The sequence below is a fragment of the Zophobas morio genome, unplaced genomic scaffold (genome assembly GCF_036711695.1).
Source record: "Zophobas morio isolate AGI-343-1 ecotype UQ-CSIRO unplaced genomic scaffold, CSIRO_AGI_Zmor_V1 ptg000304l, whole genome shotgun sequence".
NCBI classification, from domain to species: Eukaryota; Metazoa; Arthropoda; class Insecta; order Coleoptera; family Tenebrionidae; genus Zophobas; species Zophobas morio.
In genome coordinates, this window is record NW_026972408.1 from 476,309 (window position 1) to 503,128 (window position 26,820).

Sequence of the window (26,820 nt, forward strand, 5' to 3'; positions counted from 1 at the left end):
TTTACACGCAGCAATAATAGTTGCCAACAAAAAAGTTAACTTAATATTCGAAATACTTTCCTACAAAAAGCATTTCTTAAACAACCAAGATATTACTTGGAACTTAGCACTTTTTTATCTGAAATTTTGATTAAAAAAAGCTTAAATTCATATATTTATTGCAACTGTAAATAACCACTTTAGTCGTAAGCAGTAACAGCAGCGTTGCTAGTATTACTATAACTCCTGGCATATCCCTTCCTTCTCGCAGTTTTCTGTCCTCCCTGTAGCGCTTGAAACTTCATTCTGACCAATGTAAAATACTCTTTTCAACTGAATAGAAGTAGGAGAGTTACTTACTTTCTCCGCTTGAGCCGGAACTTTGAAAATAACAGCAGCAGATAATCCGTGAGATAATTTCTCTGTAGGATGTGTTGAGCTAATCTTTGGAGATTTCACTACTTGGTGTAGAAGCCCAGCGCCCAACGTACATCCCAGGCTAACGATAGATTAAAAAAAAGTTTATAAAGGAATTTATTTTATTTCTCTAAGTTTACAAAAAAATTGTGTTGAGAATTAAGAAGTTAAGTAACTTGTAACATTTATATTACAGCTTTACAGCAAACAACTATACAAATAAACCGGCAAACTAGTGATAAAACTATAAAACAGGAGAAAGAAAGATATATAAAGTGAAGAAGCCCTCAAGAAGTTGCACCTTCCTTGGCCGCCCCAGTCAACGTCCGGCACGACAGGGCACTCACGGCAACAATAGTCCTCCGAATTGTAAACAAAGAAAATTAACTTCCGCTTGTCATAAAGTTCTAATAGCAAAAACTTAGAAATTAAAATTAAAAATTGAAAAAAAAGAAAAAATAAAAAAAAATTATATATATAATTGCTATAATTTACGATTATATAAATATAAACGTGAAGACATTAGATTGTAATTTCCTCCATCTGTATATATAGTTTAAAAAATATTCAAAAAAAGGTTTAATATAAAGATAATTTAAATATGTAAAGGTTAATTTTAAAATTAGAATATTAAAAAATTTTACAATATACAGTTCAATAATAACTGTAAATAAGTTATATTTATAAGTAGCTTTCTATAGATACAGCTACTAAAAAAGACAAAATTCTTCACTTTTTATATATATTTGAACATATATAAAAAATTATGGAGTAAATTATAAAGTACGATGTCATTTGGATTATTAAAAACCATAGACGAAGTCCCCACAATATAATCTTTTTCGGGACAAATTCCAGCGCGTGAAGCAGGAGAGTTTGGCTGGACTTCCTTTAGTAACAATATTGGATCACACAGTATAGGTAACAGTAAAACTGAAAAGCAACTCTTGAGAAAATAGAAAAAATTTAACTTCGTGTAATTTTTAAGCTATGATTAAAAAATATTAAAAAAATAACACAGTCTCACTATATATTTTTAAGAGAAACAAACCAAAACACGCCAAACATTTCGAGAAGCGGAATCTATCCAGCAAAACCTAACAACCGTTCCTAAAGTTAATTGATTTTGTATTAGAGGAGAAAGTACGGGAGTAAGAGATTTATGAAACTCTTTTTATTTACTATTTTAAGATTAAAGTTTTTTAATTTGAAATATACAAGCAAACTTATAGAACAAAAGAACCTAGCAAGCCTTCACCACCCCATACACACGAAGGAACAATACTCACAGGCCTATAAAAGATAATTAACAAAACCCATTATATTCATAACTTCTAAGTAAAAGCAATTGTGATAGATAAAACTTTCATAAATAAGCGACATCGACATCGGCAAGTGTGTAAAATAAATATATATTTATTAGTCAGCTCAATGCCACTGAATAAAGCCTTAATTGGCTAAAACTCTTAACTATGAAGTTGTTTAAGAGAGAAAAAACTTAAAAAGTATTTGAAATAAAATAAATAAATGGGTAAAGGTTCACACAAAACTGAATAAGGTAAACCGTAAAGATTTTGTTCTATAATTGTAAACAATAAGCTCTATTGCCTGTCCAACATTTTCCTCTGCTTGGCTTAAAAGGTAGGTGTCGCTCTCTTTCTGTAAGACGGAAGACACATATTTGTAATAGTTCACAATGAAATATGAGTACTAGCTCCTTCCGGTTTACTGAAGTAATAAAATCGAAAAAAGGCTCTAAACCAGCTATTTCAGCAGGCGATCCCACTTTAACCTAATAATTAGTTTTTTATTATAGCTATAAACCTTAAATTCAAAATATACTAAACCTGAAGGACTTGATACCCGTATAAACTACATTTAGACTCGGCTACGCCCATCTAGAAAAAGGCCCAAACCTTTTAAAAAAAACGCCAGGTGCAGTTTAATAGTCCGTCCGCCATTAATGCTATTTCCCGCTACATTGCTAGATCCTCATTACAGTTTTTAATATAACCTATTATTGTGGAGCCATTACATATATGAGAATGCTTAAAAGTTTGTGAGCTTTCAAATCTTAGCACAGACTACATTAAAATTCGATGGCCTAATAACGAATTAATACACTCAAGGTGGGCGTCCTCTTTTGGCGTACTGCTTCCAGTTAAAGAAGATAGGAAACAGTAAATAACTTAAGAAAACCGTTAGAGGCTAAAACAAGTCTAAATAAATTCTTCGTTTTCTGTTAATGTGTCGTTTAAAAGTTTTTCAAGAGTTAATACAATTGTTTTTATCCCTATTTTGCGTTATCATAGATATACTAGGTGGAAAGTGAACTATTTGTGATGCTTTAGACTAACAAAATACCGGTCTCTTGCCTCCGCTTCATTAATACAGTGTCCTCTCAAAAAATGAGACGTATCTTTTTATTCGTAAGAAATATATTTTACTATTTATTATTTTTCTTTTTTATATAAAATAATTATCCATTTCTTATGGGTGCTTTGCCATACAAAGAGAATATTAGACCTTAAATACAGCTTTTAGGCTATACACGCGCTATTTCACTCCAGATTCTAATAAACAAGTTTTGTACTTAGTATGCTTGCGTTCTTTGAACACTTAAAAAATTACCTCCCAAGTATTTCGGTTTAAATTGAAACTGCAAAAACATAGTAATAAGGTTAAAAAAAGTAATTTGATCATTAACACTACAGATAAATATATAAAAGAAATCATAAAGAAATCATAAAGTAAACTAATTTTCATCTACTTCGATGCTATAAATTTTGAGAGAGTAACATTGTCCTGTCGAAATAAAAGCAAACAGTCCAAAAATAGCGTTTCACCTCCAAGGCTCTGTATATTCCCAACAAAAAAATACGAGCAGGAAAAAGAAAAGGAAAGTAGTTGCAGTTTACTCACTGGCATGTCGATAAGGACCATTCTAATTAAAATAAAATAGGCTTTATTAATGATTAATACTAGGCCAGCCGGGCAATAGTTTGCAACTTATCATTAAACAATTCTGTTTTACATATGAATCATTATACTGAGTTTACTTTTTGCTTGAATATATCTTTTACTGATTTAAGCGTTCCCTGAATAAGAGATGGCTTTAAACTAATTATTGTATTTTTTCCCGGTTTTTAAGCGTTTTTACCTAAATATAATGTATGACAGCTAGTATAGGTAAAAAGGGTATAAGCAATTAAGAATACCAGCAATAACTTGTAAATAACTATTTTGAAACTTGAACACTGGGTATTAAAGAATAATCTCTGTTCTATTTTTTTAATATAGTCATTAGCTCCCAATTAATTATGCTTGTAGTGCAGCTCTTTTTTAACTTTAAGGCTTATTCAAGGTAAAATAAATAGTGCTCTATTATCAAGTACGGTGAGCAACACTGCTTATCTTGTAATAAATGTTATGTCAAAAGCAGTACCTGCTTAAAGGAAATTTCAAATTAATTTTAAAAGGAGATTTTTCCGAGAAGTTAACTCAGGTTGACTCTATACACAACTGTTTAACAAGTTTTAAACATTAACTTTTGCCTCGAGTAGCTCTGCTTGCCCCTTTACACCTACTTCACCCACTTTCTTTCAATAAATTCTTTTTTATTACACGAAAGTTATAAAAAATTATAACAACTAGTTCATGTTTTAGAAACTTTTAAACTTAATAACCCTACTAAAAACTTGAAAAAAACAAGCAGGATTCTTTGATAACTTAATTTTTTATTTATGGTAACATTATTATTTTGATTCCTGAGCCATCTTTTCCGCCTGGCAAAATAAAAGTTACAAATAACTTAGCATACCACACATATAATTACTTTGGTTACGGCTTCGCCAATTCCCCCGATCATATAGAAGGCATTTTCCGGGAAGTGGTCGTATTCACCCGAAAGAATAGCTTTGAAGCCTTTAATGGTATCCGCCAATTCTACTTGACGGCCTGGCTGACCTGTGAAAACCTCGGCGACCGTAAACGGTTGAGAAAGGAAACGTTGGGCCTTGCGGGCTCGAGCGACGGTAAGTTTATCTTCCTCACTCAGCTCATCCATGCCCAGAATGGCGATAATATCCTGAAGCGACTTGTAGCTCTGTAGCAACTCTTGCACCTTCCGCGCGGTGTCATAATGTTCCTGTCCAACCACGCGTGGGTCCAAAATGCGGGAGGTTGAGTCGAGTGGATCAACTGCAGGATATATACCCAATTCAGCCTGGGAGCGGGAAAGAACGGTGGTTGCGTCCAAATGAGCAAAGGTGGTAGCAGGTGCAGGGTCAGTCAAGTCATCAGCCGGTACGTACACAGCCTGAACGGAGGTAATAGACCCCTTTTTAGTTGAAGTAATCCTCTCCTGCATGGCACCCATGTCAGTAGCAAGAGTAGGCTGATAGCCTACTGCAGAAGGAATACGACCCAGCAGCGCTGATACTTCCGAGCCAGCTTGGGTGAAGCGGAAGATGTTATCGATAAAAAGCAATACGTCCTGCCCTTCGTAATCTCGAAAGTACTCAGCAATAGTAAGCCCTGTCAATGCAACTCGAGAGCGGGCGCCGGGGGGTTCATTCATCTGGCCATACACAAGGGCTACTTTAGAACCTGGCCCATCTAGCTTAATAACACCTCCCTCAATCATTTCCCTGTAGAGATCGTTCCCCTCTCGGGTCCGCTCGCCGACACCTGCAAAGACTGAGTACCCACCATGTTGCTTAGCAATATTGTTGATAAGCTCCATGATAAGTACAGTTTTCCCAACACCCGCACCGCCAAAAAGACCAATCTTTCCACCTTTAGCGTAGGGAGCGAGCAGGTCGACAACTTTGATAGCGGTAACTAATATTTCTTGCTCGGTTGACTGCTCTGTAAAGCCGGGAGCCACGTTGTGGATGGGGAGATATTTTTTGGCGTTGATAGCTCCGCGCTCGTCAATCGGTTCTCCAATAACGTTCATAATACGACCTAAAGTGCAGTCTCCTACGGGTATTTTAATAGGCGCGCCCGTATTTACCACGGTCTGCCCTCTTACCAACCCTTCAGTGCCGTCCATGGCAATAGTACGCACAGTATTTTCTCTACAATATTTAAATTATCAAATACAAAAAAATTATAACAAAAACTATACAATAAAGATAATTTTTGCATAATACCCCAAATGAGCCGCTACCTCAAGTACTAAACGATCTCCTGATTTTTCAACATCGAGGGCAGTTAGAATGGGCGGGATATCCCCGTCGAAGCGTACATCAACGACTGCGCCTATAACAGATACTATGCGACCTCGCTCCTTTTTATCGTTGCTACTGACGGCGTAACAACGATGGACGGCTTTTAATGCTAAAAGTAAGCAACAAAATAAAAAAAGGGGGCAAGTAAACAACATAAATTAAATTACGAGTAGAGCGGATAACATTTTTTTTTGGCAGACAAGAAAAAAAGCTAACTAATTTTGAGTGGCGTATAAATCGAGACCACATCTATAAAAAATAATAAAAGTGTAACAGAGTAAAATATAAAGTCGCTTTATGAGTTTATGCAGCATCAAAGAACTAACTTTAGGAAGGTTAAAAACTTAAATAAATAGCTTAAAAATGTATCACTGGAATAGAAAGAGTTTAAAAATAGATATTGAGTAATAAAGTGACGGAAAGCATAACCTGCCACAAACAAAAGGCGGTAGTGGCGGCCCAAGAAAAAAAAAGGAGCAATGGAAAGCGACATGTAACTTCTAGTAGGAGGGACTTAAATATTAAGTCAAGTTTAAGTAGTGGTGGTTAATCCTGGGGGGAGGGCAACCTAACTAAAACTTCTCTTCTTAGCTTAGAATTTATTTGTTTTTACCTTTCTTTATTACATTCATATTTTTATAATATTTTTGTTACTTTATAATTAGAAATATTTGTTAAATAAAAAAAAGAGAAATGATAGTAAACAGGTTAATATGATACTAATAATTTGAAAATAATATACTGCAAGAACCAAATTAACTACTATAAAGGCTAATTAAAATTCTTGTTAATTTGTAAGCACGAACTAAGTTTTAACCGAAAAAAGGACAATTATAATAAATTAAACATGATGGTGATAACTGGAAATGATGTACATCAACGAGAACCATACTAATTACTAAATCTAATTAATTGTAAACTTACCTACAATGTTGAGGAATGCATGAACTATGTTATACATAAAATTTTTACCAAAAAATTTACAATAATCTTTCTCAGGGTTTAACATAATAAGCGGAATTATGAAAACATGAAAATAAAATTTACGAACATTATATAATTAGGTTAAGAAAAAATCATGAAACCGTTAGAAATTTACATTAGAGAGTAACTTTAAAAATACATTTACCCTGAAATTTTAAGAAATTTGTACTATTTTAAAGCGACAGATGGACTTGGTCGTAGCTCCCGACGAATCTAAAAACACTACAATTACGGGGCTAACAGACCGCATTATCAGATAACTTGTAGAGATGAATTAGTATGTAAGAAAATATCTTTAGAATGACTATTCTACAATTATTTTGTAAGTTTGGACTAGAGATATAGGTAGCCACAAAAATAATTCTGAAACAAAAACAGCAAGATAATTTTACTGAGATTTTGTTTTCACTAAAAGCTACTGTGATTTTTCCTGGGGATGCTATAATTGCTAGCGTACCCAAAAGAGAAGTTAAAACTAACTTAAGCTCCAATAATAAATCTTTTTGTAAGGCTGAATATTAACACCGTTTTCTAAAGGCCCTCTTTAAGGAGCTAACCCCATGTATACCTAATTTGAGTTAAAATCTAAACTGGCAATAAAGCCATCGCTATTATTTTTAAAAGGGAATATTCTTACTAGAAAGGTTACGCCATGTTAACGCTGCATAATTTGAGTAAAAAAAATTCCACCATAAAACAAATAAATTTGGCAGCATATATTGTTAATTACTCTTAAAAATTCTTATCAAGGAAACATTACACGTCATTTTAAAAGATATATTACCATTTATTAACTAAGGTGTTATGCGCAACGTATTAAAACCAAAAAGGAGAGGAAAACGAGATGGACAAAAAAATTTCTTTAATTTTTTTGGTTGTTAGATTAATTATTATTTTCTTTCATTAGTGGTCTTTGACCTAGCATTACAGATTTTTATGATTATCACTTACCGGTGTATAAGTTATTGGAGGTGATAATCAAACTTTGGTCGTCTCCCGCATGTAGTCCACACAACTATTATAGTATATTATTTATATTTGCGCTTAACCGTGTTTTTTTGTTCTGTAGTACATTCAGAACTGCAATCAGGTTTTGTTCCTATTATCCTTTTTTAAGCACGAAGTTATAAGACTGAATTGTAGCAACTCTCTCAAACTAGGTATGAGTGATATTTCTCCGGTTCCTTACACTAATACTCAGTCGGAATTACACACATAAAGGATCTGATTTCGGAAATGGTGTTTTGTTCAAATCTTCGGGTACGGATATTGTTCCTTCTAATAATTTATCAGAAAGCAAATATAACCAACCAGCAAGTACGTTAATCTCTTTTAAATGAAAACGCGAGTTTCGGCTTGTGCTTGACTTTTTGTCAGCAAATGTGTTGAAGAGGTCCCTTATAGATTTCTCGGCAAACTTTGTTGTTAGATAGCTCCGCTAAACTCTTGTTCTCTCTTAACGCACACTATAAGAACAATACGTGTTACTAAACAAGATACTGCTCGTCACGACGACCAATTTTGGTTTGTGAGAAACGAAAAGCTCTCTAGATAGAACAGGTGCATTCCGTTTTTAACGTAATACGACTCCAGCTATTAATGAAAACACATCAATCGACTGTTGGCAAAAGAGTTCAACTACAGGTTATGGGTCGATTCACGCTATCGTGGTCCACGTTATGAACTATAAGTTTTTTATAACTTGTGTAGGGTAGACTGAAGGGCAAAAAAAATACGACGATAAGAAATTAACTACAATAGTCAGGAGGAAATTTATTTATGCTATTAACTTCTTCGAGAGTTTTGAGGGCTCGGTATCAATTGATCCGATCGAACACCAGAAACTACTATTAATGAGTAAATGAAAAAGAGAGGGGACTTACTATTAAAAGTAGATAAAAAGGGGTGGTGCTCTGCGTTTCCTCTGCCTTGAGGGCGTTAAGGTCCCATAGAATTTCAAAAAAATTCTTAAAGGCCGCCACAGACAACTATCGCGAAGACAACACAACGCTTACGTTAACAGTGGAAGTCAAAGCAACAAAGCAATTGCTTTACTGACTATATTGAGCAAAAAGCATGGTTTATACATAGTGTATGTACTACCTTATAGTATAGGCTTTACCTACTTAAGCCAGCAATGCTGTGGAAAAGCACAAAGTCACATAGAATAAACCATACTACCAATAGCTAAAAAAAAATTTGCTTATTTTTAATTAAAACGTTACTACACTAAAGATGAAAGCGCTATAATTTTTTGACCTCAATATGCAAAACATTAAATAATGCATTTTCTCTACTTTACGAAACGGGATCATGAATTATCCAACTGTTTTATGTAGCAACTAAGCCTAACTTTCGCTCAATCCCCACAACTGACTTCTCGACAAAACTTTAAAAAATATACAAACTTATAGTAAAAAGCAATTAGTGAATCGCCAGAGCAAATAAAACAGTACGCTTTTTGTTATTTGAAATATAAGTTTATGTTTTGCCTGTGGAGCACATGACCAAAATAGTAACACATTTTAAGTAGCTTCTAAACTGTTACGTTATAATTTTCATCGCTGGTGGAACTGGGCAGCGGCGGGGGAAGTAGTTCTAAACCCTTATCATAATTCTCAAGATCTGGAAGAAGTTTTCTTGCATGCATGGAGGACGTGCATTTCGCTTTTTCAGAATCGTTTAACGAGGTTTCTGTGCTGTTTTGTTCGGAGGCAGCTTCTGACGGTGCGAGGCACGGAAATTTTAATTCGCTTAGCCGTCTCAGCGATTCCAAAAACTTGTTGTAGTTTTCCACGGGATCGCTTTCTAGACAAGAAGAATTCAAAACTGACGAGCTGAGCATCTCTTTCTCCGTAGTCGTTGTGAGCTTATTTCGGCAAGCGTGACTGGCGTGCAGCTTAGGGACTGTTTGCCGCACTGGACAAACCCTCACTTTCAGCTGCCCAACAAATCCGTCGTTTTTGCCTCGTATTTGGTACCAACCACAAACTTCGGCCAGCCCTTGAATATTAATAAAAGTAAAAGCTTATATATAAAATAGGGAAGCGAAGTTAATGTTATAATTGTTTGGTGTTACTTATTGAAGAAACCATTGTCTATAGGGGCGATGTCCACTGAGACCGTCCCTATTTTAACATCGCCCTGCACGGCCCACGCGCCGTGCCCAGACCAAACCTCTAAGTGCAGAATCTAATCTTCGCTAAACACAATACGAAGGAGCGATAATAGAGAGCAAACAAGTAACTTTTTTGTTTGGGGGGTAAGAAAGGCACTGGGTGTGATTCCAGCGGGGCGACTCGCAATAGTTGACAGGACATGTCCTCAGTACAATTTTCTCTTTATCGTCAGCGTCACGAATTATGACATACAACTTGCGAAGCCTTCGTAGGAAACGCACGTTATAACACGGTATTATAACGCTTTCTACCAGGGGACCTCAATGAGACAGGAGATGATATGGGACCAAGCTGAGCCGCCCGTTCGACTATAACATACAAGTTTCCTGAGGTGGTATGTAATATTAACGTATTTCGAATAAAAATGATGGACGTTTTTGTTAACCTGAAGAGATGACACCTAAAATTCATCAGTTTTTAGGTAATTTATTACCAAATAAAAAAAGAGGGGCGCAGAGCAGCCCAAATTGAGTTGAATAACCTTTTTCTTCTATGGTGCTGTTATTTAAAGCAAAAGAGAGCCATATCTGCCCCACTACTTTTTTGTTCTTGTACAAATTTCTGAAGTGCAGATCGCCTGATTAAAGAATGTTCCTGTCTAAGCTGGATGCCAAGACCGCAGTACACGCGTTTACCTTTCCCTCTCCCACAGAAGATCTCCCTCCACAGTATGCAACACAGCCCCACTAAGTGCCGGCCACCTCCACCGCTGACCCGCTCGTCCATTGTCGAGGCCGCATTAGAAGAAAAGTCTGTTACTGGCTGTTTTCGCTGACTTGACAACGCAAAGATAAAGGTCAGACAGCTAGTAGGAGACGCGGAAAGCCCACCATAGACATAAACGAAGAGATCCAGAAGTTCTCTTTGTACCAATCGAATATGAGCCCCTGTGGCGAACAGTCAACTCCTCGGCGCTCGGGTCAGAAACTTTTAAAGGATAAAGCTTATTTATATTAATAAGAAATGACTAATCAACTACAAATAACAAACGGAAGCCGTATTCTCTGGCGGGGGGAAAGCACAATATCCAGAACATACTGGCAGTCGGCAGATGGCTCCTTAATATATACCGAAAGGTTCGTTACAGTGGTTCGAAACTAACAAGCGTAACTCCTACACTCAAGCTGGAAATGTGACTGATAAAAAGCTCGAGCGTAAACATGCTATCTGGCGAGACCTTTCGAGGGAGTCCTTTCTTTGCTTTATTAACTATAGGTGGTGTGCTACTGCTGTAGCCGGCCATCAACTTGAGTGTTGCTTTAGGGAAGTGCGCTGAACGCACAGGTAATGTGTATTTACGAGGAGAGGCTGAAATAATGCCACGCAACTATTATACACAAAACAAATTGCTAAATACGAAAAAAAACGTACACAAAGTAAACAAGTCACGTATTTCTTTTATAGTCAAGGTAGCCGAGCCAACGGTCTGTGCATCGTTTGCCTCATTGCAAAGTCGCTGAAAAAGTTCAAAGCGAACACCTCTTTATTTTAGGAAAAAAAGTTGAAAAAGTGCAGTTAAAAAAAATAATTCAACTAACTCGGGAGAACTTGGACAGACATTCATGGCCAGAAGGCGGTCAAAGTCGTAGTTATCTGATAATTCTTTCGACATGAAAGCAAGCCGGTGGCATGCTTCGTAGTCAAAGCCGAGGTTGCTGGAGTAAGGCAAAAAAGCAGTGGCTACGAGAAGGGTGAACATCATGCGAGCACGAGGAGAATTACGAGGTTTAGAGTACAATAAACTGCCTGCTGGTCGCTGGCGGGAAACTTATATTTGATGCAAAATTCAGACTTCCTCAACCTTGAGTAGTTGACGGCAGTGTTATCTGCAGGGATCAAGCCAGTAACGGCCGTTACACGGATTGTAAATCGGTGAGTATCTGTAATGTTTACAATTATAACAAGGTCCTACAATAGCGCGTTAGATAAGCCAATGATACGTACCTGGTAGACGCGGAGAAGAAACGCTCTTCCCACCAACCAAACCCTCGGCCTGCGTGGAGGAGGGCTCAGCAGTCGTGAGCGAGAAGATAGTTGGCTCCGAACTTTGAAGGACCGTGGAAGAATGCAGACTTAGCAAGTAGAGCTTCTCCATCGACTCGTGCTTGCCTTTTGTGCAGTACGTCAGTGCGCTGTAGTAGAGCTGATTACATACAGGATCTACCAAGTGTGACTCTCGCATTCAAATAAAGGATTTTCTCGTGCTTCGGGTTAAAAACTGTTAGGTACTCAAAATTTACTTGTAGTGGAGGATCGATCCCTAATAATTTGGAATTTATAAAAAACTTCGTATTGCCAAATGAAGTAATTTATATACCTTGAAATGCATTCACATTATCGGCATATCGAGAAATGCTTATAAAAAGCAGTCCAAACAATTCCACTTCTACCGAATTATAACAAAAATAGGAGATATAAAAAAATTATTATAGAAAAAAATCCAAATGGTAAATGGTTTAGCTAGAGTGGCTGCAGCATAGAGACGTCTGTGAGACGGTTTTGTCTTTAAGCGGCTTGAAAATAACTACTCCGCCAAGCGCTACTGAGGCTGTCAGAGGCGCCCGGTAGAGCCAGACGGGCTTATGCCTTGCTCATAGTTTACATACCAAAATACTTGCCTGGTTGAGAGGCGCTGGAAGGTATCAAGAATTGTAGATAGATTTTTTTTTCTTTGCAGCCCTTTATAAAGTATTGGTTCAAAGAGAACTTGTGAAAACCCGAAAAAGGAAGTTTGGTATCCCAGGGCCACTTAATTTGCTGCGACGACTATTTAATAGAGTATAGTAAGCGCAACATGTTTTACATGTATGTAGCTACAATATTGCTGAAGTTCAGTATAAATTATGTACTTTGACTTCTGCGTCAAAGAGATGGCAGTTAACCCATACAACCAGTAGATTTTCTGGTAGATCTTGAGCATTTAGTATAGTGGGTTTTCTTAATTCGAGATTCAGGATGCCAGGCTGTGGAGTATAAAGTATGTTAATAGTCAACTTTGCTAAAGATTTCTTTAGCAGCTACAGCAAGTGTAGCACGGAGCCTGTCTGCAAGATATAAAAGGCGAGAAAAGTCAGAAATATCACCGAAGACGGTTGGTCGAACAGGGGCGCAGAGCTCAATTCAAGCTCAGGGTAAAAAGGAGATGGAGGAGACGCAGTTGGCGAGTCGCAAACGCACAGGCGGCTCACAAAGTGCGGATCGCTCAAGTAACTTTCAAGCAATGAATCCGATTCGACGGCATAGAGGCCAGGATCGCAGAATGTTGACTTTTTCTTGTGGCCAGATAAAGGCCGAGTGGATCGTACGTGGCTTCCACTGCGCGAAAATGCGGCGCATCTTTTTTTAGAGCGGCGAGAGACGGGATGCAGAAAAGCTTTATAAAAAATATAAAAAATTACATTACAACTATTTAATACTATAAACCTAAAAATAATTTAAAGGTGTAAAATTTGCATTTGCAAGGGGTCGAAGACTAAAAAATAAGTACAGTTAATAGTACACTGTTGGACTTTGCTTGAGGCGCTGTAATCTTGCAACTTCGGAACGCTTGAGGTTGAGTAGAAATTATAAGAAAGATTCTTGTAATCGGTAATTTAACTGTAAAAGTATAAAACCTGATTAGGGAAGGTTTTAAAACTTTTAAGAATTCTATAACATTCGGATTATTTCCGTCTAGAACAGATGCGCTGTTCGAGTTCACTAAAAGCTCGTCTACATTAAATTCTGAAAGAGAATTTATGGGAGTGAGAAGATGGTAAATATATAAAAAATTCTAGTACCCTCGAAAATAAACAACATTTTAATAACTCCAGTGCGGCCGGGAAGAGTATTTCTGCAGTTTTCTATAAATGCACCTTACGCAGACGATGTATTTCAATATTTATAACAAATATTTATTTTTATGTTAAATAAGTCTTTTAAGTATAAGGTGCTTATTTAATAATAATATTTATGTACCTTTTTTACAAAATAATATAGGATACCTTTCTTTATTTTCTTTTTTAAAACTAAATCTTCCAACAGAAATATTTTGGCGACTCCAAATAGCCCTTTGGAGTCGTATAGCGATATAACAAGCCCTTCAGACGATTCTCCTTGATCTATAATTAGAAATATCAACTTTTATAAAAAGTATTCTCGAAGACTTTTTTTAAGGATTAATTCATAGTCACCAATCAAGTATCTTTTGAAACGTTTTGACTTAATTCTAACTCCATAAGTCACGCAAAAAATTTCTCTTGAGTTAGCGTCATCTTTAATCCTGAAAAAAAAGCAAAGAGTCATTGTCAACATTAATAAACTTAAGCTAGATCTATACTCTATAAGTGGGCTTGTTCTATGGCCCCACCATGTAATAGTGGCAGCAAGTGGAGCAAGTGAATCAAAAAGCTCTAAGTACACACATTCTATCCGTATTAGGGCCTTGTACTGGAAATAGCATGAAGGTAAAACCAGTAAAGATATACTCAGCAAAATGCAGTAAATTGGGTAAAGAAAGTAAACGTTTTCTACGTGAGCCGAATCCATCGAGTGTGTCGTCATAACCATTTGTGTTGTAACATTTTCTACTCGGAGAGGATCTACTAACAAGACTTATACGAAGACGCAACACTAAAGTGAAGAGGTTCGAGCGTTAGAAACCGATAAGACCTCCTCCCACAAAGGCACCAAGAGGGCGGTTTGGAGAGCTGCGTGTTCCTTCTAATAAATTATCTCTGCTAACTTTTTTTTTGCCGTACATGAATGAATGAGAAGGAGTTCTGCACCAAGTCAAAGAGGAATTAAAGCGAGTGCTCTTAGTCTCGAAACATGGCATCTATTTTATACACATTCCCTTAAAGCTTTTATAAATGTTTTTTTTTGAGCAGTAAAAATATCACTCTTCACTATAAAGAACAGGAAAGTTCACCGACAGCTGATTTGGACATAGAGTTGGAAAATGTTCAAACTCCTACTAGCCCAAAGTGGACTGAGCACGTAAATATATGAAGCTTGCTCGTATCATATGCGTTCTAGTTTAGATTTAAAGTATGATATTCCATTGAATTTTGTTTAAGAAATTAAGAAATATATCTATTCTTTTTTCATAGCAATAATAAGTCGGTGGATAAATCGATATACCTCTTTTTATTATTATTACTAGGAACTGTTCATAAGAACTGTGCTTGCACGCCCTTTTAAGGTCCCCATTGCGAACTATCAAGGTAATTTTTTTTTCTTTAAAGTTAAAACTTTTCTACTATAACTTCTTCCAAGAGGGAAAGAGAACTTGTTTAGGTATTCGCAAACCTCTGGTAAAATAACTGAGTACAAAACACCTAATATTAGGAGCCTTAATGCATAATTTCAGATTCGGCGGCCCCTCCATGATCCTAATGGCGAAAACGCGTTAGTTTTGTACGAGCCACCCCCGCAACTACAGCCGTCTAACGATCCGTAAGTCTTTTTTAATTATCTTTCTTGCTTTAAAAAAGTTACGTTGCAATTTTTTGCTTCAACGCTTCAGCCTTCTTGTTCACGGTACTTCTATATTATTATTATGACAAATATAAGAACCATACTTTTTAATTTTCCTAGTTGTTGTTGATCCACTACTCTCGAACGTGCTGCGACCCCATCAACGGGAGGGCGTTAAGTTTATGTACGAGTGCATTACTGGGTTAAGAGAAGCGTCTACTACTGGCTGTATCATGGCCGATGACATGGTTTCGAAATCTATTTTCCTAGCTATTACAGTACTAGAATAGCATATTTTCTTCCTCTATCATTTGTTTTTACTAATCTATAAAATTGTGCCTGTTCGAAGTCCACTAACTTTACTTCCCGCAGGGTCTTGGGAAAACCCTTCAGTGCGTGTCTCTTGTGTACACGCTTCTAAAGCAGGGACCCGAAGGTTTTCCTTTTATTTTCGTTACTTTCTGTTCCGGTCTAAATGCTTATGGATCTCAGGGAAGCCGACCATTGAGAGCTGTGTGATTGCCTCTCCTGCCAGTCTTGTCAAGGTAAGCCGCCAGGCCGGCTGCTCTTTGCGACCAAATGGACTTCTGAGAGTATGCAGAACTGGGCTAACGAGTTTCAGAAGTGGCTGGGACTCAGAGTCTCATGTCTGACCGTCGACGGGGGCTCCAAAGCTCAAATCGCTTCAAAACTACAAACTTTTGTTAGTCAGTCTGGTAACTCTTTGATGCGAGCTGGTTTGTTATCTCCGCCGTTCCCACATGGCCCGGGTTCAGGACGAAGAAGGCTTTACTCGCTGCTAGTCATTTCCTATGAAACCCTTCGGACTCATGGCAGTGTACTGGCCTCGCGGCCGCTTGGGCTTATCATCTGCGACGAGGGCCACCGCTTGAAGAACATGCAAAACCAGACCTACCAAGCCCTGGATGCTCTTCAAACGAAGAGAAGAATCATTGTTTCGGGGACTCCTATTCAGAATGACCTCACTGAGTACTACAGTCTTCTTAACTTCGTCAACCCCTCTCTTCTTGGTAATTGACGTCTTTGTAAATGTTCTTCCTTCATTAATTATCTTTTGAGGTACTCCTAACGAGTTTCGTAAGAACTTCGCGAACGTTATAGAAAGGGGTCGAGACTCGCTAGCCACTGAGGAGGAGAAGTTATTCGGACAAGAAAAACTTAATGACGTAACTACTTTCAAAATATAGATATTAATAAGTAATGCTGGTTCAGCTTGCTGCTCTTGCTAATAGATTTATCATCAGGAGGACGTGTATGATTCTCTATATGCCATAATTCACACTTTCGCGCTTAAAAATAATTTATAGCCGCTATCAATAAAAAGTATTTGCCCAGCAAAGGTTATACTACAATAAAGTTGTTATCTAATAATAATTGTTTTTGGTATTCTAGTGATCCAGGTCGTCTTTTGCAGACTCACTGAAATGCAAGAAAGGATCTATCAGCAGTTTTTAAAGTCCAAAGACATTCTTCATCTTCTTAAAGATTCTTTCAAAGGAGGCTCGACGCTCACGCATATTCTTGACTTGAAAAAACTTTGCAACCGTAGCACTGCCTTTTCTTACTGAGTTTGTTGGCCGCACTGAAGATATACACAATTAGATCCCGTTTTAATTTATAAAAAACTTAACGAGAAAAAAGGCGCCTTTGAAAATACGAGAGAATTTCTCCACAAGAGCTTTGCAGCAGACCGCTTCCAACCAGAATTTTCCGGAAAACTGCAGGTTCCGTCATTTTGTAACTGTTGTTAGAGCTTTTTTTTTAAATTGCAACAATAGAAGTAATAATTAATGAAAGTAATATATTTCTTCTATTGTTTACTGGTTACTAGCCCGCGTGTAATCCTTTATTGAAATGGCAGGTCCTAGACAAGATGCTCGCTCTTATTCGCACCACCACCAGCGACAAAGTTGTGCTTGTCTCGAACTACACACAAACACTGGATCTCTTTGAACTCATGTGCAAGGCAAGGCAGTATAAATTTGTGAGGCTCGACGGCTCGTTGAGGTTTCTCCTGTTAATTAAAAGTCTTTTATGTTTAATCATATTTATAACGATATAAAAAGTATTCCGAAACGACAGAAACTCGTTGACTTTTTCAACGATCCGCAGCGTCCTGAATTTATTTTCCTGCTAAGCAGCAAAGCAGGCGGATGCGGCCTCAATTTAGTTGGAGCGAACCGGTATCTACTAGCATCTTCAATTTCATTGCTGAAAAGCAAACGACTTTTGAGTAGGATTGTGTTGTTTGACCCCGACTGGAACCCCGCCACCGACTTACAGGCAATGGTACTTCGTTATCGAGTATGCCCCTCAGTGTTTGTGAAACCCCTGTGCACACGAGGCGCGCGTCTGGCGGGATGGACAGAAGAAGAAGTGCTATATATACCGCATGGTATCCACAGGGACTATTGAAGAAAAAATCTTCCAGCGGCAATCGCACAAACAAGTTTGCCTCTGTTTTGGGGGGTCACGCCTGTAGTAAAGCTCATTATCGTGCCTCTCAAGGCTCTAAGCACGTGCGTAGTAGATGAAGGAGAGGACGTGGAGAGATACTTTTCTGCAGAGAGTTTGAGAGATCTATTCAGGCTGAACGTGCAGACATTGTCAGGTTTTTAACACGCAGGTTACTTCTCATGCGTGTGTAACGGGTGACTACATAGACACCCACGAAAAGTTTAACTGTAAGAGATGCGTTTCTGGTGTTGCAATTTCACTTGCAGCCGCTAAAGTGATCGTTTGTTAATATATCTGTTAGTTATCATAATTTGTTGACTCACCAGAGGGCGGAAGACTCTGAAGATCAGTTTGACATGTCAAAATGGAATCACTACAGCAACTTTGCCAAGTTAGACGATATAATTCTAAGGAAATCTTGCGGGAACACAGTGTCGTTTGTTTTCCATAATCAGTTTGACTAGCACTCTACAGAGTTCTTAGGATTTTATAATCTCAAGGCTATTTTTGCATATATATAAATTCAGTAATAACGTGACATATATTTTTTTATCGTGTAATTCTTTGTGCACGCAGTACTCACGACCCCTTTCTCACGTCAAGCTATTGTTAGTTTATAGCCCTAACAAACCAATTGTTCCTTATTTTTCACGTTTAAATTTCCCTTTACAAGTAGTCGTTCGAACTTCATGACTTTCTGGAGTATCAGAGGAGGTGTATAGATTTACTTCTAAGCTTGCATAAAAACATCAGTTGAGTTCCCCGTTGCTTGTCACTAAACGCCGTTTTTATTAAGTAGATTTGGTGTTTACAAGGAAGGGGAGAGGGTTTTGTCTTACCAGGACAGCCTCTTATAATCTTCCTTCTAGCATGGAGCTCCACTTTTATGGAGACAATTACTAAATGCTAGTTACCATTTTCAACCAAGTTTATAACCACCATTCATGTTCTATTCTATATAAATTTGGGTGAAAATACTGTTCTAAATTATAAGTCAGGTTCTACTTTACCTTGTAAGCATGCAATAAGGTTTACTTTATACCTTAAAGGCATTCGCCTCAAGTTAGTTTGTATGTGTTTAAACAAGTACACTCAACCTAATCTGTGCTCTAGTCTAAAACAATTCGTTAATTCAATTTCCTTTTATAAAACATATTAGCTAAGGCGCCACGGGCAGAGGGAGCAAAATTAACTCAAGTAAAACTTTATAAGCTTCAAGGTGCTCCATTCGAATGTAAAACCACGAAGTTTAATAGACTAGAAAGCTAAAGGAAGTCTTAACAGCTTCCCATGAATTCTATTGCTAACGAACCAGGATTACACTGCAAGGATAACAACAATAACCAGTCAGTAAAAGAGCGCTGTTCAACGTAAAGTCACAGGCGTAAAAAAGTGGAGAAGAGCGAGCATAACTTATGTTTAACAGTTATTAATACTATAATTCGTTCTTTCAATAAATTGTTCATTTAAAAAACGCTTTTGCAAAACATAAGTTGGCAGCAATAATACGATGAAGGAGCTTGTAACTTTCTCAGTCCTAAGAAGTATTATAAAAAGAAAAGTGAAACCAATTAATATATTATGGGTGTTCAAAATATGGTCGGGGAAGAAGTTAATTTACTAGTCAGACGGTTCTTAAAGCAGCTCTCCAATATTATAGCGACTCAACTTAATAACAAAACAAAAACCAGCCGATTTATAGGCTCAGAAAGGTAATACAGGATTTTTTACACTCAAAGATGGATGCACTCGCTGTTAAAGTGGCAAAACGCTACTTCAATCAACCTCATGACTTTTGGAAAAAACTTAAATAAGTTAAAAAGGTTTTACATAATAACAAGGATAACACATTTTTAAAAATATTTTAATTATACGAAAAAATAAAAACTACAAAGAACTGGTATCATTATCTAATAAGGAAAATTAATAAAAATAAGCAGACCCGAACTCTCTGCTCCTCAAAGTTTTATTATGCATAATAGAGGACAAAAACCCAAATAGATTCGAAGTAGTTCTTTCAAATAATACAGTAGTAAAAGTACTTCATGCAGGCAGAGGGTGTGGGACACCCAAAAAGGAAATACTCGTACCAAGAACGGAAGCGATTTAAGAGCATCTTGTTAGGCAAAACAAGAAAACTTGTAGGAGCTGCCTCATATATTTAATGGAAGGGGGAGCGAGTGTATTTAAAAGTGAGTAAAGCTATGATAAAATTAAAGAGAAATTCGTAGAAGTAAACTTCAACATGAGAGATAGGCGGGAAAAGAAGAGTAATCCTTGTTGAAAAACTTGTAGCGCTTGTATCGTGGTAACTTATTGCATCTCCATAAATAAACGTATTTTTTATAAGTTCTGTTTTGCTGATGCCCATATAAAAGTAACCCAAATGCAAGTACCCGTGACGCCACCCAAAAGCAAACTAAATAGATCGATAACGAGAAATAAAACAAAAGGAAGATTAAATTTAATAGTGCTACAATAAGCTGTAATTCGAGGTGACAAAACATTCTTAACCTCTAAATTTTTTTCAAGAACAAGAGCCACGTGTGAAATATAAAGTTATTCTTCCACCATTTATGAGTTTACTTAAGCAAACTTAAAGTCTGAGAAAACATTATAAGTAAAGTTCAAAATCGACTCGGTCTACAGGGTAAAAGGTGGTGGTGCCTTCTCTACGCACCTGGACTTCCGAAGTAAAAAAGTTACCTAACAAAAACGTGTAAGAAATCCATGCAAACAAGGATACTGCGTCCAAACCTTCCTGCCAGTTCCTCATCGCACAAGTACTGAAAGGGCCATAAACTTCCGCGTCGCTTGCTCGCCATTTGTAAAACCATAATACTTTACTATTATTAACATGTCCTCCGGTTGACTGTTCTTCGTCAACTATATATGTAAAGATATCGTAATGAATATAAAGAAGTCGGTATCATTATATAAAAAGTATTCTAAGACGTTTTAGAATATAAACCTTATAGAAACGGTAACAGGTATATCTCGAAAATATGAAAATCAATATAAAGAAAACAATTTAAAAGAGTTTTAAAAAAAAAGGACTATAATAAAAAATTCAAGAGCCAGCTACTGAGTCAACAGCAACTCTCAAGGTTTCTATAAGCCAGACAATAACAGAAGAAGTACAATCAGCCAAACAATTGCACGCGAAATAAAAAGATCTTTAATGGACGGGCTATGAAACAAGTTAGAAAATAATTGATATAACTTACGTAAAAAAAATTTAAAATAAAAAAAGGGCACTACATAAATAGTTACAGCTAAAAGTAAGAGTGCCACCACCAGAAACAGCGATATTACTCGTTTCTATAAAAATTATAAAGAATAGTTATAAAAAAATATATAAAAACCTGTACATGCGGATAAAAAAACCAATATATTACATGTAAAAACGAATGAAAATAAGCTTTTGATAGAGTTTATCATAAAAGGACCTCCATTATTTATTTTGCAGCAACATTTCTCTTTTGTTGCAGAATATATCTCGTAGTAGCCCGCAGCAAAGACCTTATCGGCCAGCGCTGTCAGTTGCATGAACTGTTCCATTTCGCCAGAAGATCCCTCAAATAAAAAAACCTCCCAATCTTTTTTAATGCAGTAAAGAAGCTCGAGTGGAACTAACTTTCGTCTTTTGGCGTTCTCTAGAAGAAGACTGGCCGCGAAGTCTTTTCAAAGCCTATTATTATAGCAAAGCGTCGGGCATAGCGAAAAAGGGATCACGCAGCTTTCTTTATAAATTTATTGATAACGGTCTATGTTACTTCTATACCTGTAAGACCGTTTCATTGTCCAACAAATAGTTGGTAATTTCTATGAGATCTTTCTGAAGATTAGCTTCTTCGTGGCTCTCATCGAAAAGCTCTATCATAATTTATAAACACATGAAAGCCTGAATATAAAGTAATGAATCATATTAAGAAAGCGTAAAGCGTATATAAATGCCTTCGACAGCTGTTTGCTTCACATAATAAGAGGATTCCTGATTCCAGTCGATCGAGGCTAACCAGGGATCCGGTCCTTTCAAGATAATACAAAATGTAGAATATAATATAAACTTTAAAACATAAAATAACAAAAATTTTCAAAAAAACTCCATTGAAAAAAAATAAAGCACTGATTTTGTTTAGGATATAAAAAAATTTTTTTTTTTTTAAAAAGAACTCGCAAAGAAAACCTTCTTCGTCGTCTTGTTTTCGTAACACATAAGCGCCTTCTTTATTAAAATATCTACGCGACAGGTATAAGAAATTGGTAAAGGTGCGCGCCGAAAAAGGCAACCCCTCCTCTAGCTCTTCTTTCATGCTAAAGCTTGTAATCCTGGTGCCTTCCTCATTAAACGGCAGCGTCTCTTTCTCGCAGCCTGAAAAATTATAAGGAAAAAAAAAAACTCTGGACTATTACTAAATTTGCAAAAACTTAATTATAATAACTTACAAGGAAACTTTTGTTTTTTTTATTGGTAATAAATTTTCTTAACAAATAATTTAACAACTTCACTTTTAATTGAAATTCTTTTTTTTTAAATAACTAATGGCTACTTAACCTACCACGTGTATAACAAAAAAGCGATTATTACAAACAAAATATTATATCAGATTAACTTCTTTATATTAATTTTTAAATATAAATTATGTGTAAGAGTACTTTTCACCTTGTACAAAATTCTAGTTACTGTTACCGCAAAGTTCAAACGCACTAAGTCTTTTAAATAAAGTTTGAAGCTAAAAATTACCAATATTTATAGTGAAGTCAGCTTCATCAGCTTTCATGTTCTTATTATCTATAATGAATTGAACGACACTAATTAAAATATAATTTAAAATATTAAATATTACCCTTTTTCCTAGAAGTAGGTTTTCGGTAACAAAAATCGTCAAAATTAGTAAAATCTTTAAATGAATATATAAAATTTTTTTCAGTTATATAATAAAATCAAGTTTAATTAAAACTAACATATCTTATAAAAGTCTATTTCAATGGGAAAAAAAAATTTAAGGTATACAAAACTAAAAAATAGAAATTAAGAAATAAAAGTATAATATAATAAGCTTTATGACAATGAGTAAAGAAAAAATGGAATCTGAGACAGCAGACAACTCAACCAGTAATATTAGTTTCATTGCTGGTTATAATTTTCCGTTTCCTGTCCAAAAGAGAATCCTCCTCTTCTTCTTGTAATAAACGCTGGACATCGTCTACATATAAATTTTTTATGTAAAATAAAAGTAATATGCTCAAAAATTACCCTGGATTGTACTTTTAAATTTTTTAGGCATCGTTAAAACATAAAAGGAGCATAGACTTAAAATAAACCTTAATTCTCCTAACAAATAATCTTTTTCCAGAAGGAGCAAGAATAATTCATAACACGAAAGTTATTTTGCTGCCCCCAATAGGAGCCTCCAACGGTGAAGTAAACTTATTCGTGTTGGTGATATAACAGCATCGTCTTTCTTATAGGAAAAGGTTATTGTGCACTTAGATTATAATGCAATACTAGCAACACCTCCTAATTATCAAAAAATATTAAGACGTGGCGCCCCTTTAAGCATACCTTCTTGCCAAAACTATAAATACCAATTTATACTACCTTTTAGTTAAGTTTGTTTTTGTTAAATATTATTAAATATTACGTTTAGCATTAAAATAAGATGGACCGACTTTTTTATATAAAGAATAACCGCGCAAGCTTATGACTTTGGACCCAGAACTTCTTAAGCTTAAAAAGTCGCCCCATTCACGTCGCCTAGTCTACGGTGAGCAAAAGATAGCGCGTTACTTTTGGATAGATACAATGCTAGCATGCTGGCGTCACAAGCTTCGTCGGGAGGGCTCTCTTTAGAAGTGACCTGCACCACAAGCCCGGCAAAAGAATACTACCTTTATCTGTCGACCTAAAATCTCAGGTTTCATATAATCATGGCGTTAAATTAATGGTAACTAAAAAACTGGAACGCGAAACATAGAAGTTTAGGCTAAAGTGCTTACTTTTTCTAAAGGTTGTTATCAATGAAAATACTATGTATTTAACTTTTAGAGCACTAGTCACACCGCGTGAATTAGGAGGAAATTAAAGAGTGCCAAATTAACCTTAAAAATACAAAGACAATTAGGCGAGGCTATACTATTTAGTCTAACTGTTAAACTTATATCTTAATATATTATCTGCTGTTTAAAAAAGCTAATAAACTTTTTAACTATCAGTATCTTTCAAAGTCCTCACACTTTAAAAAGTCGACCCTTAATAATTTAAAAACTTGTGAAAACATTTAAACATTATTTGGTAGTTTTTTCGAAAATCAAAGCACAAGCGTAAACACAAATACTTGTGTTTTGACAAATGTGCAGTTAGAGTGGGTATTGGTAAGTTGTAAACTCCCGATGATAGATAAAGGCACCTACACATACTAAGTTAAATAAATTATTAAAAAAAACTTATACAAGCCCCTCTCAAGGGACAGGAACAGTATTTATGACTTGGTCCTAGGGATGTGTTTGTGAACCTCGTTCCACCTTCAAAGAAGTAACTTGTTTTATCCATTATCGATTTCTAGGATAATGATACCACGTGTGAGGGTAAACAACAAATCAAAATTCACTAAATTTTAATTAAAATTCGGAAATCCATTGGCTAAAAAATTCAGAACCATTAGCCAGATTTCTCGAAAGCGCTCTTCAAATGCGCGTTGTTTTAGTTTTATTCTAATTTGATTAAGTCTAACACGGTTTTCTATTCAGAATTCACTGACCTGCAACGTATCTTTTAAGCACCTAGACATGGGGTCAAGGGTGACTATTTTATATAATAAATTAAAGCTACACCTTAAAGCTTATGGAAATCAGTTTCGGGCGGTAAGCGAATATGTTTTTGGAAGGACTTTAATCTAGTTGCCAAAAGGAAGAGGGATAAAAAGTTTAGGGTATCCTTTGCCGAAAAAAAGGGCTATGAATATAAAAATGAGTTAAAAAGTAAGTTGAAATATTTTAACTATATATGGCTGTCTCTGGGAACAGAATCCCTATCCTCGCAGAGCACTGGACTTATAACCTGTCAATTAACCAAAAGTATAAAAGAGGTAGTTTCCCTTTCCCGATAGATGTGGTTAATCGTATAGGGTGCACAAACTTGCCAAATTTAACCCTCCGTTGCAATGTATAGCTAACAGTTAAATCAGTTCAAATGACCCATGAACAATTGGCTCCCCGTGCTACGAAGGGTTAACAACGATATCAACGCCAAAATGTAAGCAGCTATGGTCGGTAACTAACCAACCCTTCGAAAGTGCTGTCTTTTAGCAAGAGCACGACTTATTACTGCAACCTAGCATACTCTTCACAGCCCTCTCGAACCTGTGGGTAAACTAAAGAGGAGAATTAAGACAAGATGGGCGACCGATTTCTCTCAAAAGTAGTGGTAACACGTATTAGTAAACATAATACAGATGCCTTATCTAATTATTTATAATAGTTTATTAAATATATATAAATTATGTGTATAATTAAGTAAAATAATGTAGTGTATATAATGGAATATATAAAACACAAGGCACGAAAAAATAGTAGAGCAAGGAATGCTTTATTGACCTGTTTTGGTCTGTTTTTTTTCATTTATCAAAAGTCAAGAACGCTTCCATATTTTTTTGTACAATAAAAATTTAAACCAGATTAGTTTTTAATAAAATTTTACTTTTAGTTTGTATACAATTAATAAAGTGTGTTAAATTATTTAGTATGTGGTAGTAAATTAATTCTCTTTTCTTTCATTTTTATTGGCTGTTTCTCAGGAAGTTTATTTGTTTACTCGACCCGTGAATATTTAGGGGGTTTGTGTTTAATGGTTCCTGTATTTCATACACTATCGTGCAAAATTGTTTCAATGTTTTGCGTTTTTTCATTTAATATAGAATAATTTTTCAATAACTTAATGTATTAATTTAAAATTTATACAAATAAATTTCTATTTTCTAGCTACATTTTGTTAATACTTAATCTTAAGTTGGTTTAAAAAATATTCGAAAAGCTTTTAAAGTTGTAAGATTTTAGAAACAACTTTGCAGGTAGAAAAAATATAATGTGACAAACGAGGTTTTAATAATTAGTATAGCTCCCTTTTTCCAGAATCACTGCTTGTATCCTCTTTGGCATAATTGCAAACAGATTATAGCGTTGATCCGGTGTTATATTTTTCCATTTTGATTGTACACGTGTCAAAAACTCGTCCAACTTAGCAGGAGCTGAATCGTATTGATTCCCCATGCATGCTCAATGGGATTGAGACCAGGAGATTGCGGAGGCCAGGCTAGCACTTGGAAAGATTATTATTGAAGTCATGCTGAAAAACCATTTTACCAAGGCCAAGGCCATACCAATCGCATGTTCTGGGTATGTCATCCTTAATAATGTCTAAAAGCGTACTTGCGGTGATGCTCCCTGTCACTTTTTCCAAATATCCGATCCTCCCCCATGTTTATACGCTTGCACCACCTAATGATAAAATATTCGATTATCGCCGGATCGCTTCGAACACCACCTAGTACCCTCTAAGCCATATCGATTGATCTTGGTCTCGTCCGAAAAATTACTTTTTCCCAGTCAAAAATGGAACCGGGTTTGGGCTTCTTCGCAAGCTCAAATCTTAATCGTTGTGATGGTCTACCAAAGTGGGTTTAATTAACATTTTTTTCGCATAAAAAACCAGCAAAAGGGAATGCTCTCGATACGATCGATCTAGAAAACTGGTCTATCTAATATTGTTTCTATAATTTTTGAAGCTTTCTGTGCAGATTCAATTGCACCAATGTTACTTCTCGTACAAGTCGAGCTACCTCCCTGTTTTTCAATATCTTTGGAAGCCCAGGCTCATTGCAAGGACGGGTTGGATCATATTGAGCTTTGACTCGGGATATTGTGGCCTTATTGACATTACATTCACGAGCTATCTCAGTATATAAGGCCTGCCTTGATCTAAAAGACGTTTTACATCATTTTCTTTATCGATTGAAAGTTTACGCATTATTAAATTAAGGTCTCTAAATAAACTATCCGTTATAGTCGCCCAAACGCGTTAAAGAACCCCC

General features: G+C 36.1%; 5 protein-coding genes across 12 annotated transcripts; 1 reads left to right on the forward strand and 4 right to left on the reverse strand.

The window, feature by feature from the left end:
* Window positions 1-208: 208 nt before the first annotated feature.
* On the reverse strand, window positions 209-2,294 carry LOC135119771 (Golgi reassembly-stacking protein 2-like). The gene is made up of 8 exons (XM_064044149.1): window positions 2,244-2,294; window positions 2,108-2,188; window positions 1,961-2,055; window positions 1,640-1,689; window positions 1,448-1,506; window positions 1,184-1,285; window positions 698-816; window positions 209-478 (listed from the first exon to the last, which is right to left on the reverse strand). The coding sequence occupies exons 1-8, from the start codon at window positions 2,292-2,294 to the stop codon at window positions 217-219; spliced, it is 819 nt and encodes a 272-aa protein (XP_063900219.1). The 3' UTR covers window positions 209-216.
* Window positions 2,295-4,123: 1,829 nt separating this feature from the next.
* LOC135119742 (ATP synthase subunit beta, mitochondrial-like) lies at window positions 4,124-6,115 on the reverse strand. Its single transcript, XM_064044124.1, has 5 exons — window positions 6,060-6,115; window positions 5,798-5,879; window positions 5,553-5,739; window positions 4,232-5,477; window positions 4,124-4,181 (listed from the first exon to the last, which is right to left on the reverse strand). Exons 2-5 carry the CDS (start codon window positions 5,877-5,879, stop codon window positions 4,152-4,154), a joined length of 1,545 nt encoding a protein of 514 aa, XP_063900194.1. The 5' UTR covers window positions 6,060-6,115; the 3' UTR covers window positions 4,124-4,151.
* A 3,015-nt stretch (window positions 6,116-9,130) lies between these two features.
* On the reverse strand, window positions 9,131-13,644 carry LOC135119772 (uncharacterized). The gene is made up of 22 exons (XM_064044150.1): window positions 13,573-13,644; window positions 13,408-13,516; window positions 13,293-13,339; window positions 12,877-13,166; window positions 12,643-12,756; window positions 12,400-12,559; window positions 12,111-12,179; window positions 11,958-12,053; window positions 11,738-11,902; window positions 11,530-11,673; window positions 11,332-11,473; window positions 11,165-11,274; window positions 10,911-11,101; window positions 10,773-10,851; window positions 10,624-10,720; window positions 10,429-10,568; window positions 10,275-10,370; window positions 10,179-10,193; window positions 10,053-10,119; window positions 9,862-9,997; window positions 9,707-9,806; window positions 9,131-9,617 (listed from the first exon to the last, which is right to left on the reverse strand). Exons 1-22 carry the CDS (start codon window positions 13,589-13,591, stop codon window positions 9,151-9,153), a joined length of 2,853 nt encoding a protein of 950 aa, XP_063900220.1. The 5' UTR covers window positions 13,592-13,644; the 3' UTR covers window positions 9,131-9,150.
* An 858-nt stretch (window positions 13,645-14,502) lies between these two features.
* On the forward strand, window positions 14,503-18,969 carry LOC135119778 (DNA repair and recombination protein RAD54-like). 8 transcript variants are annotated; one of them, XM_064044157.1, is made up of 23 exons: window positions 14,503-14,605; window positions 14,662-14,770; window positions 14,937-14,997; window positions 15,050-15,087; window positions 15,144-15,229; window positions 15,300-15,313; window positions 15,371-15,528; window positions 15,623-15,686; window positions 15,743-15,795; window positions 15,852-16,281; window positions 16,331-16,437; window positions 16,484-16,523; window positions 16,579-16,611; window positions 16,664-16,816; window positions 16,874-16,995; window positions 17,133-17,278; window positions 17,338-17,454; window positions 17,509-17,560; window positions 17,616-17,720; window positions 17,780-17,882; window positions 17,935-18,002; window positions 18,055-18,159; window positions 18,888-18,969. In XM_064044157.1, exons 1-23 carry the CDS (start codon window positions 14,541-14,543, stop codon window positions 18,918-18,920), a joined length of 2,262 nt encoding a protein of 753 aa, XP_063900227.1. In that variant the 5' UTR covers window positions 14,503-14,540; the 3' UTR covers window positions 18,921-18,969. The 8 variants fall into 8 exon arrangements, with proteins under 8 accessions (XP_063900227.1, XP_063900230.1, XP_063900231.1 ...); XM_064044160.1 differs by lacking the exon at window positions 18,888-18,969 and having other exon boundaries at window positions 15,852-15,966; window positions 16,027-16,281; window positions 18,055-18,223; XM_064044161.1 differs by lacking the exon at window positions 18,888-18,969 and having other exon boundaries at window positions 15,371-15,498; window positions 15,852-15,966; window positions 16,027-16,281; window positions 18,055-18,223.
* A 1,304-nt stretch (window positions 18,970-20,273) lies between these two features.
* LOC135119794 (CD2 antigen cytoplasmic tail-binding protein 2 homolog) lies at window positions 20,274-23,084 on the reverse strand. Its single transcript, XM_064044180.1, has 13 exons — window positions 22,989-23,084; window positions 22,846-22,938; window positions 22,579-22,632; window positions 22,476-22,523; window positions 22,022-22,103; window positions 21,918-21,970; window positions 21,686-21,760; window positions 21,513-21,604; window positions 21,366-21,419; window positions 21,178-21,304; window positions 21,002-21,049; window positions 20,486-20,614; window positions 20,274-20,434 (listed from the first exon to the last, which is right to left on the reverse strand). Exons 1-13 carry the CDS (start codon window positions 23,017-23,019, stop codon window positions 20,343-20,345), a joined length of 978 nt encoding a protein of 325 aa, XP_063900250.1. The 5' UTR covers window positions 23,020-23,084; the 3' UTR covers window positions 20,274-20,342.
* Window positions 23,085-26,820: the final 3,736 nt, after the last annotated feature.